We start from the raw sequence: 12,289 nt of genomic DNA on the forward strand, positions 1-12,289 counted from the left end.
AGATGTTAACTGACATCAATGCAGGAAATGACAGGCCCATTTTTGTAACCAAATTCTAGCTAACAAATATAGAAAAATAAACTCTTCCAAAGAGAAAACTAAAGTAAGTAGCTCCCCGGTTACATGGATTGGGAGCATAACTAGGCAGGTTTTCAGCAGTCAACAGTTCCACATTTAAAGCTCACTGCAAAACAGCCCTGAATGGCTGACAGAATCCTTCCTGCGCAAGGGCATTTAGTAGTAAGCAGTCGTTTCTTGTCAGGTGCTGTAATTTATTTTGACATAACACACACAATGCCGAGGAAAAGAAATCCGTTCTGGTGAGCTAGATTACTGTAAACTGTCCCCTGAAAACACAGCTGGGATGCCCTAGTGAGGATTACACTGGGTGGAAATGGAGTTCACAGGACAAAAGTATTTCAGGGCTTGCCAACCCGGGAGTTATTCTGGAATAGCTCTTGCTTATTAAGTCCATGTGTGGACACACTTATTCCGTAATAAGAGGGCCTGATTCCAAATTAGTTTGATCCAATACATTCCTGGCTAAGAAAAATACAGTTGTTTCTAACAGTGGGCTCTTGTCAGTGTCATGCTGGGTAGACGGGTGGGAGAGCATTTATCATGTTGGTTAACACCAGTGTGTCAAAATCATATTAATTCATGTGAGATATGCCATGTCAGGCACTGTTAGAAAGGTTGTAATATGCTAAGTCAGATGATAATATTTATGTTCCTGTGTAATATGTGAAATGGAAGTTATAGATATATTTGAGATATCTGTATTTCAAATTGTGCTGCCTGGGCAACACCCCAGATAGGATGGCGGCAGAACAATAGCCTGCTTGATGGCCCATTAAGACACTCACAGATGCAAGGGGCCCAGGAAGAAACTAAAGGCAAACCTGGAGAGTTACCAGGATTGGCCCATGTGACTCTGGACTCCATTTTAGTTCTTGTAACATTCCACAAGACCGTATGGCCAAGACCAGAGGTATACAAGGCCAAGCCACAGAAACCATTTTGTCTTTGTTTCTGTTCAGCTACAGACACATACCTGCCTCTGGATCAATTCACTTGTAACTGAACCGAAGGACTAAGACCCATCCAGACACTGGATGTGTCCCAGAGGAACGATACAAGCCTGCAACTCCACAATTATACTAGAAACCTGATGTATATGGACTTTCAATTATTTGTATGTATCTGATTTGCTTTGACCCTTTAACATTTCTCTTATGGTTTCTTTCTTTGTTTTTACAATAAACCCTTAGTTTTAGTTAATAAAGGATTGGCTGGCAGAATGGTATTTTAGGTAAGATCCAAACTGATATTGATCTGGTACTGTGGCTGACCCCTTGGGGTCAGAGGGAACCTATTTAGTAAAGAGCATAGAGTTTAAATAACTGGTCTCTTTACTGGACCTAGTGCTAATTTGGGAGCCAGAAACTGAAATGGAGTGAAGGGGGCTGTGTGTATTTGTATACTGGCTTCTGTGGGCATTCAGAAGCGCAGTTTGTGGCTGGTTGGGAAGCCTGACTTCAGTGTCACTCCCGAGTGTTGGGAGAATCTGCTCTCCGTTTGCAGCCTGCCCTGCCCTTGGCATTTTCAGGTGGCTACCCTGGGCACAGGACGGGTCACAGTCAGCACAAAATTTGGCCTGCTATATCCCACAGACTGAGTGAAAAATCCCAATTCATTCACATTTACAGTGCATTTGAGATGACATATATTCGATACGTGTCCATTATGTGTAAAATCTCTGTCAACGGCCAACTTAGATACAAGCGCTAAACTGTGCTGGGCCGAAATCTGTTTTGGTGACATCCACATGATAGCTGGTGGACTGGGGTGTTGTGAGGCCCTTATCAGCACTCATCTGGGATCAGCTGCAGAACTTACCATGGACAATGCATCCGTCCCAAACATGTGCTGGGAAGCGTCCAGGCCACATGCCGTGTATGGATATGTGTGCGCGCACACAGGGCTGACTCGCAGTTTGTACCTGGAGTGGTCAGAATCATGGCAAAGATAATCAGCAGCTCCCGCACAAGAACAGGCTGTTAACTGTTTCTTGGCTGAGGAACAAGGGATGAGCCGGTTTGTGGTTTGTGTAATTGTCCCGCAGTCCCTGTTGCTCATCCCCTAAATCCTGTCTGTATCCTGGGGGGGGCACATTTTGCCTAGTTAGGGGGCAGCCAATAGGCTGAGGTGATAAATAATAGACAGCTGAGGGGCTCCTAGAAGGCAGCATCTCCTGAGTGCAGCCTGCTGATGACATTTTCCCTTGTTACAGGGAGCAGACTCCAGTGATAGCCCGTGGTTTAGTAACTGAGGGCTTACTGCTCGACATATGTTCCACTGGGCCCCTGTTTTGACCCGTGTGCCCCTCTGCCTATTCTTCCTTGTTAATGCTATTGCTCATTTTCCTGCTGTTTATTAAATAAAGTCAGAGAGGGGTCTCCTCAGGTTTTATTACAAACCCCTTACGCCCCTCTGCCCATCACTTGCTGAGGTGGGAAGCACCAGCTTGGAAGGCCAGGGTCTTTTGATGTCTATCTAGATGGGGTTAGGAGGCGACATTTGTTACCTAATGGGAAGTACCCCTTCTGCGTGACCAAGGGGAGAAGATCAGGATACCTGAACCCAGCCTATTTTGCTGCCCAAAGCCCCTGGCAGAAGGCTGTTCCATATGGATAGATTTCCTCACTTTCACGTTCACCTCCTTCAGCGCCTTCAGCAATCCGCTGGCAACGGCAGGCTGCAAAAACGCTTCAGGTAGTCTTATGGTGTCAGTGTCAGCTACCGATCTGTGAGTGCCTCTGAGACAGACAGTCCCTCCCAGCTCTCCTCACACCGGGCTGTTCAGAGGGCTAAACCAGAGAAGCTGTTCAGACTTTGCTGATAAATAGTTTGTCACGTCTAAAGATGGTTAAATAATTCAGGGAGTGGATTGAAATGCCCTATTGTATACATGAAATCTTTCTGCAGTGCTGTGAAGTGGTTTCAACATGCTAACGAGCCCATTTCCAAGTCAATACAATTAGTGGCAGAATACGCAATGGTTCGAATTAATCTCGAATCAGAATGCAAGCGATCTGCAGTGCACAAGCTGCACGATGCCATCAAAGTGATTAGTTATTATCCAGGATGAAAATAAAATGATTCATTGGGATGCAGCTGGCTGAAATTTGACATCCCACCATGATTTGATCTGTCTAACAAGTGTTTAATGAGCACAGGGACCCGACATACCTAAACTGCAATTTTTGCATAACCTATTCATAGTGCGTTCTGGATGTTTTCATGAAAAAGTGACCCTCCGGTGTCATCCTCGCCACATTTAACTGGCAGCACAGGTTATTTTCCTCCCTGTTTAATGAGACTCAGGCATGCTGCACACATAGATTACTGATGAAATGATCCCATGGGAGGGTTGGTAACCTCCCTCCCGGAGGTGTTTAGCCTGATGTTTTGTAGCCATGTTGGGCTGAGGCTGGATGTGCCAAGTGTACGCACAGGACCACAGTGGAACCAAATACCTTTACACTGACAGAAGTGGTTTATTTTGGTTGCAGGTATCGACCAGCATTCAGTTCAGAAATTACCAGCTAAAAGGAACAAATCAATAATCTGGGATATGAGACAAGAAGTCCCCAGGCAAGCAGGCCATCAGCCAGAACCACAGGGGAACCCACAACAACAGGCCACCAGCCAGAAACACAGTAATAACTCTGAAATAGAGACCACCGGCCAGTACCACAGCCCAAATCAGGGGTAAAGGCCCTGGCTGCTACTGCAGGGCAAATGTGGGATAGAGGCCACTGACGGTACCACAGGAGGAATCTGAGACAGGGGTTACCTACTGGTAACACATGGAGAAACAGGGAAAAAGGCAATTAGCCGGTACCACAGGGAGAATCTTGGATGCAGGCCACTGGCCAATACCGCAGGAGGAATCTGAGATATAGGGCACTGGCCTGTACCGTTGGGCGCATGCAGGTAATAGCAGAGTATGTCTGGATGTCATTCTGAGACCTGAAGCGTAGTAAAGTGCTCAGATACATGCTGACCTTGCCTACAACACCAGTTCGCTTCAAATTTTCCACCACTGCACAGCCCCTGGTGCAGCTCAACATGGACTAGCAACAGAGGTAGGCCCATTGCAGGAAGGCTGCCAGGATTTTTATGATCACGTCATCCAGCCCAGCCCTGTGTGGGCTCATAGGGTTATGCACTACACTCTCACCTACTGCCTCAGAGGGGAGCAGGACTGCTGCCAGCGTGAATGAAGGCGGAAGGCTTGCAGAAAAACGGCTTGCATGGACACAGCCAGCGATGAGCTACGAAGGAAGGCTTGTAACACTGGTGATCTACAGCACCTCAAACCAGAGCAAAATGTTAGACATAGTGATTCCTGGAGGAGCTCAAATTTGTCGGCTCTGTAAGAGGTGTGAGAGATTGTTTGCAAAAGTACTGGAAATAGCATGGGGCAGAGTTTTTGTGTGAGGACAGCTGAGTCATCCCGGTTTGTAAAATACATGTCCATGGTGTGATTTTCTGATTTGTACCAGGCATTGTGTCCCACTGAGGGTCTGTCTTAAACCGACAAGACCAAAGAAAACTCCAGTAAAAGTACACTTTTACCCTAAAAAGTGACTCTGTAATAATGGCATCGTAGGACTCCGTATCCATTGCGTTTCACTGCTCCCAGATCTGTTGTGTTCAGTTTAAAAATGAAAAGGTATCAGCCCCACAAACTCACTCTGGGATCTGAGCATCAAGCTGGGTTCTTTATTTATCATCATCACTAGTAATAGAAGTTCTGCAGGTCAAATTTCATCAGCTATCCCTGTGAAGCCCTACTGCCTTCAGTTGATGTAACCAGTGACACCTGCACAAATTATGGTACACAGATGCTAAAGGGAACAAAGGGGGCTGTTCTGGTGTAAACTGACCTTATAATTTGGGGTGCAGAAACTTTATTGCAGGCAATGATCAGCGAGATGAGAAAAGCCCAGTTTGACTCAGAACCCAGGCTGAGTTTGTGGGGCTGGGAGTTGGAAATAAAACATTTTTACCTGCAAACTGAGAAAATCTGATTTGGCATCATTGAGAATCTGTGAATATTGGAACTCATAATACCAGATTTGCAGGCATCTACTCTCTCAGGTTACCAGGCCATACTTTGTCTACTCATGGTTCTGTACTATTCTTACAGTACATCTTGTAAAGCAAAGACCTGCCATACCTAAGCAGAGCAGGAGGAATGGAATCTGGACTGGGAATTGGGATATCCTTAAGTGGCTATTATCTGGTACAGTCAAAACCACAGTGCTCCAAATTCAAGAGAGAAAATGTAAGCAAACAAATGAGCATTTGTGTAATATATTAGTTGAGATATGACAAGCCCTAGTACAGTAGCACCTTAGAGTTACAACCACCTCAGGAATGGAAGTTATTCATAACTCTGAACAAAGTGTTATGGTTGTCAAAAGTTTACAACTGAACATTGACTTAATACAGCTTTGAAACTTTACTATGCGGAAGAAAAATGCTGCTTTTAATCATCTTAATTGAAATGAAACAAGCACAAAAACAGTTTCTTTACCTTGTCAAATCCTTTTTTAAAAAAGTTCTCTTTACTTTTTTTGTAGTTTACGTTTAACACAGTACAATACTGCATTTGCACTTCTTTTTTCTCTGCTACTGTCTAACTGCATGCTTCCGGTTCCAAATGAAGTGTGTGGTTGACGGGTCAGTTTGTAACTCTGGTGTTCGTAACTCTGAGATTCTACTGTACTCAATGATCCTTTCTTTATTTCATTGGGTAGCAGACTGATCGAGGAGGGAGATCAAATAAGAGACTATATACCACACCAACAAGAAGTTCTATGATTTGAAAACTTTGGATGTTTCCCGGATCCTTTGCACTTGACTGAAAGTGGAGGCCTTTCCCTGGGTTTGGAAAACACATTATACACTGATTTTATAGACTTTAATGTCAGGCAGTGATGCATCACCCAGCAGAGTGTCAGACAAGAATCATAAATCACAATCTCCCAGGAACTTGTGAATATCAGGCACTTGAATTCACTGATTTGGTATCCATGGTATTTTGCCATGTCTCACATCCCCATCTCCTTCCCAAAATAACCTAATGCTAAACTATTATTCAGCACTTGGAGCACTGCCATAGCACAGGAGACAGTTGAGGAAACACAGAAAATGTGTCTCCCAGCTCAAGGAAATATTAAGATGCACTTTCAGAGGCTCTGTTCAAACCAGAGACAGAAGCTACTTTCATGATACTATAATAAATGGTGCGGGGCAGAGCTATCTGGTTAACAGTGGGTGAAGAAATGCAGTCACCTCACACATCGGAAATTACCCATGATGAAGCTTCAACATGAAGCTGTATTTCTACAAAGTGAAATTGTATCAGACACTTTCCATTTTGGAAGCAAATCTCTCAAAACTACAGCATGCTTGCTGGGACATGGTCCCTTTTGTCTACAAGTACAATTATTTTGACATTTAGAGCCAATAGAGAATTTTCAAAGAGTGCAGCAGATATGCCTGGAAGGATTTTTAAAAACTAAGTGACTCAAGCACAAGTACCACTGAAAATTCTCCTAAGTCACACGTTTTTTCTGAAACTCCTACCGACCTGCTGCATCCAAAATGTCTTGTATTCAGAGCACAAACAGACAATTGTGGTTGCAAATGGATAATGTCACAGACAGACACTTATGTGCCACCACGTATCAATTTATACATGCAAATATGGCAGCTTGCACATGCAATCAGTGCATGCACTTTTCAGACACATCAGTTGTGTGCTAGCTTGAAAGTTTGTCCTTAAAAATGAACCCATTGAAATACCATTGAAATGGGATATAAACTGTAGACATTTTCAAATGAATCTCAAAGGCCAAGCCAAACCGATAGAGAACACTGAGATGATTGACCTCATACACAACTAAGGCAGACAATTTTCTTCAAACAACAAAAGCCAGTTCTGCACTTTGAAAAGTACTTTCCTATCTTCATGACTATCAGTATAGTTTACATATAGATGATCTATTATTCTCCCATCTCTCCATTGACGGGGAATGTATGGCGTGGAACTCCCAGGAAAGCCAACAGCAGATGTGTATAAATCATCTATCTGTACATCTAAGAAAGAATAGACCCCCCTGAGCCTCTTCAGTTAAAGAAGGTAGGTAGATTTTATTTTACACATAGAAGTAACTGAACAATATTGTACAGTAAATTGATTAAAGATCAACTAAAATGTCTGAGGGGGAGGAGCGTGTTGCCAGGCCCCACCCAGGGGATCCCAGCAGTTAGTCCCATGTGCTCTGGACACAGCGCTCTGTGCTCTGCACCCCAGCCTGAGTACACTCCCCAGGCTCATCATCTCAGCCTACACACCTTTTCCCATCATGCTCAGTGTGAGCTCATGCCCTGATAGGCTATGAAATAACAGTAAACCCCCATTTCTGGGGGAGGCCCCATGTGTCCCCCCCATCCACATATCCTTCCTTGCCCCTTTTTGGCTCCCAGCCCCCTGGAAGGTTAGTGGTGCGCCCCTCAGCTTCACTGCTCTACCCAGGATGGAAGTGCATTACACGTCCCATGGGTGCTGCCTCAGCCTCAATAAACTTTATTTAAATACACACAGACATACACAGACAATATACATATATTTGTTTCTTCTCCAAAAGTGCTACAGGACTGACACCGCTTTGGATGACTGACACTCAAGGAGAATTTTAAAAAGTGCAGCAAATGTACGGAAAATAAAACTCTTTTAATGGTGGTCATCCACGGCAACAACAATGGATGTGTGTTTAGCTGGACGGCCACATGGACACGGCTCCACATATGGTACATTGTGTCAGCATAAGTATCTCCACATACATGGTGTCTATATAAATGTACAACAGTCTCGTAAGTCGGCAGGGAACAAAATCAGAGTAGTACTGCCGTGGCATACACTCGCACCCCCAGCGACGTGATCCACTCTTAATGTACTAATGTGACTTTGTTAGAATATGGAATGTAAACAGAAGAATGGTTCAAACAGACAGTCTCACCATATACTGTAGAAACCCACCACATATGCAACAGTGTTATAAAAGGACAATTCATCTTGGGGTTCTGGTGACAAGCTACTCAACGCCAGCTCCTGCAGCTTTGTTATCACCATAACCCCTGAACAGGATTATATGTTTGCTTATCTAATATAGCGACAACTATCTTTCAACATATATTGTATGTACAGTACATATACACAGAACATACACAGCACAGAATATGTATATTTATGTGTTTCATGTTTGTACAGTATATCACAGATTATGTGAACACACAGAATATATGTACGTGGACCTATAAGAAATCATTTTATAAAATATTTGTAATACCAAAACAAAAAACAAAACAACAAAGCCCACAACCTGGAAATCAATCGAATAATAAACAAAAATCCCCAATTCTGAAATGGTGCTGCCTACCCCCTTTGGTGGCAATACAGACCTTTCTGTTCCTATGATAAATGCAGCGGCAAAATGGCCAGTTTGCACCCATGCCCCCCGAAAACACAAAGCAATACAAGTTGTCAGATTGCAAAGTCAGAGTGGGTGTCTGTATTCCCCAATTCTGCACTGTCCCTCTCTCCCTCACTAGGGTTTAAGAGACGCTGCCAGCGGCACAGTATTTAACCTGCAACAATATGAGTTAGAATAGATCTATGACTCCGGTCCAATACTGTTATCTCATATCACTTAGAACCCAGATTCTGAGTTATAGCTTTTTATTTAAAACAATCTTTTTATTTAGCAAAAAATTGTTTCCACTGTACCCTTCACGTGTCCTCTTCCTAACGTGACAAATCCGGAGGAGATGAAATTATGGAGATCTGGCCCTCCACTTCGATAAATATCCTTCCCATAGTGACCTGCCAAGGAAAATGACAACAAGCAAGGCATTACTTCCATTATACTATGCATCCACATTAGCCCCAATTCAATGAGAGCCAGAGCTCCATCATATAGCGAGACAATAAAAGGCAAGTCGAGGATGTGAGCGGCATAGAGAGAGTTCACAGAGCAGGAATATCTAAACACAATACAAATAGAGTGTGAATCGCAGAGGGAAAAAAACAGCATGCCTCGAGACTGCCAGGGTTTACAAACACTTATGCATTACTGATAGGTGAACTTCAGAAGAGTCTGAACCAAAGCCACAGACTCAAAGTCCTAAAATTTAGGGAATTAGCCATCTTTAGATCAAAGATTCAGCAATGTTAGGACGGGCATTGCAAAGTGATCAGAACTATCCAAACCTCTGAGACTGAGAAACTGGGCTGGAATCTTGCGAGAAGCAGCTCTGATTTCTTCCTGGTGCCCTTCAGGCTGGGGGGAACCCTAAACAGGCATTCCTGATGAGTATCAGTGCTTTTGCTTCTGGGCACAAATATTTGAAGCCTCAGGGCTGGTCTACACTGAAAAGTTACATCGGTAGAGCTACATCTCCCCAGGGTGTGAAAAATGCACCATGACCTAACCCCTAGTGTAGACAGGGTTAGGTCAATGGAAAAATTCTTCCACCAACCTAGCTGCTGCCTCTCGAGGAGGTGGGTTATCAATAGCGATGGGGGAATCCCTCCCGTCACTGTGGTGTCTACACTGAAGTGCTACAGCAGCGCAGCTGCAGCTGTGCCATTGTAGTATTTTAAGTGCAGACATAGCTCAGACTTAGTCTGTTGGAGATTGGTTAGCGTCCGTGATGAAAGTGCAGGTGTCTCCCATGATCTCTAAACTGGCTTCCCTGTCCCTGTTAGTGATGTGGCTGCAGGACCTACTTCTTAGCTTTGACTTGTTCTAACTGAGACAGTGATGCATCCCCTGGAGGAGGGGGTCCCCAGATACCTTCTTATTAATTTTGCCAGCTGAAAAGTATGCCCTTGGTGCTGCAACCCATTTGTGACAGTGAACACACAGGACTAGCACACCCCTGACATTCACTGCCTCTTCAATACCAAGAGATCTCGCCTGCGCCTCTCCAAGACCAGGTGTCACTCTGCCACAAGTGAAAAATCAGCTTCTTGTGAACGCCTCCCTTTTCCATGTCATTAACTCTTCTGTCCCTCTTCTTGAACAGAGGCGCAAATGAGAGTGGAGCCAGTAGGACGGGAGGGAGGTGGGCTTCTGTGGAGTGCAGCAGTTTTGTGCCTGAATTTTCGTGCTGCCTTGGAGTCCAGCTTCAACAATGACAACATTCCACCAGTGCCTGAGACAGGCCGATATTTTGTCATGTAAATAGGGATGAAAAAGAAATAGGCACATATGCCATTACATCTAACTGATGGCTACGATTTATACATCGCCTTTGAGAAACTGCCTGAGTCAGAAATCAAGTTGCGAAAGAGTCTGACATAGCAAAGACTGACTGGATGATTAAAAGATTGTTTGCTAGGTTGTTCTCTGACCCTTGCATCCCCTCTCTGGCACAATGTATGAGTTAAATTCAGAGTTTCCCATGGTAATAAAATGACATCATTTGAACAGAAATCATGTTTCCCCAAAAGCAGGCTGTCTCAGGACAGTTCAAATACCAGTCGTTTTTGTCTGTACAGATACATTATGGGATGATGTGTCTATTTTATGTATTCCTTTATTCCCACTCGCGTCTTGTCATTTCTCATGGCCTCTCAATGTAAAATTACTGATATATGAGCCCTCACTTTCAAAAGTGCCTGGAGCAGAGCTAGAGGGACAATCACAGCAGCTATTATTCACACGGACATTTTTATAATCACCACTTGATTGGAAGGTTTCACACTGGAACAGACTGCCTTTCCCACTCCACCCCTTCTCTACAGGCCTGCAGCCGCCTCCACGGAACTAGAGGAAGTGCAGATGTGCAGTGTCGAGAAAGCAGAGGGATGTGAAATACTCAGGGAAATGAAAAACTAGGCAAAATCTTGGCTTATTTCACATTTCATTACCAACTCACAAACAGCCCCTTTTCTGGGGGGAAAAAAAAAGTTGTTTATAGATATGTATTTGTCCAAATGCAAAAGGGCCAGTTTTGAACAAAACATGATTTTGTATCTCGCCATTGCAGAAATTATCCAATGACTGAAAATACAAAAATTGCCATTCCATTGATGTGATAGGCAAAGCAAGAGGGCAGAAATGTTCATGCAAAATCCCACAAGATGCTGGATTTTCCCCAGCTCTCCAAGTTCCCCAGCAGGTTTCATAGTGCAGTACACTGTCATGAGCTGGCATTAGAAGGAGTTGGAAATGTGGAGATGCACTGCCTGGAAACATCACCCCCAGCTACAGCACACCTAGGATTCAGGCTGCATCTTTGTCACAGCCATGCTATGTATTCTTGAACCAAAATGTGATTCTGATATTTTCCTAACAAGTTGTGGTTTTGCAGTCATAAACAGGCAATTACTGGGTCAAACTCCTCCAGGAATGTGTCTGTCTCCATAACTCCAGTGGAGTGCAGCGTGACAGAGTGATGTGGTTTTTTAAATTGTTTTAAGTAACCTTCATTGGAAAATAAAGGCTTGGGGTTTGATTAAGCACAGGCTGATCCTAGGACTTCTTGATCTTCTCCATAAATTTGTGATTTCTGCAATTTCTCCCAAGTCAAAGCCAAGATGTTCCCCGTTTTTTGCTTTAACAACATTTTTGCCTTCCCTGGCTTCTGCTGGTGTGTATCCCTTTTCTTTTGCTTTTCATATCTTCTGCTATACATTGTGGGTCTAAGGGGTTCTTAGGCTTTGAGCCTTGGGTCATGGTGTCTCCGGTGTTCGTATCACAGCTGTCCAGGGTGTGGTTCCTTCCTCTTCACTTGATGCTGCCTCTGCTAATCCTGCTGCTGGGAAGGAGAGAATCTTTGCTTGTCTAACTGTCTCTCCCCTCCAGTTCCCCACTTGTCAGCCTCACTGAGTGTGCCCAGGCATAGGGGTTCTGACCCACCAAAGAGAGGGCAGAGCTTGGGCCAGACACCACTACCCTACCCCATCCCCTCCAACCAGAACAGAGCGATCTTGGGCCCTTTGCCATTGTCTGTCTGTTTGGGTTTGAGAGGTTGGGGACAATTCTTTTAACAAAATGACAGCTTTGTAGGTAAGCGGCGAACTCGAGCTGGGCAATCACTGGCTGTTCTCGTCACTGGGGAACATTTCTCGTTTGGATTGAATGAAATCCAGTGTTCAGGCCGTACATGACCATTCTGATCGGCCAGTCTGAGCTTCCGCATG

At 44.2% G+C, this 12,289-nt stretch overlaps 1 protein-coding gene across 1 annotated transcript in view; it reads right to left on the reverse strand.

Moving 5' to 3' along the window:
- The window catches only part of SHISA6 (shisa family member 6), a 329,086-nt gene that overhangs the window by 258,467 nt on the left and 58,330 nt on the right, over positions 1-12,289 (reverse strand). The window contains exon 4 of the mRNA XM_067547748.1: positions 8,867-8,962. Within this exon, the coding sequence (XP_067403849.1) occupies positions 8,867-8,962 (96 nt within the window). The remainder of the gene's footprint in view (positions 1-8,866; positions 8,963-12,289) is intronic.

The sequence above is a fragment of the Emydura macquarii genome, unplaced genomic scaffold (assembly GCF_026122565.2).
Source record: "Emydura macquarii macquarii isolate MOO-44397 ecotype Brisbane River unplaced genomic scaffold, CSIRO-AGI_Emac_v2 contig_1230, whole genome shotgun sequence".
NCBI classification, from domain to species: domain Eukaryota; kingdom Metazoa; phylum Chordata; order Testudines; family Chelidae; genus Emydura; species Emydura macquarii.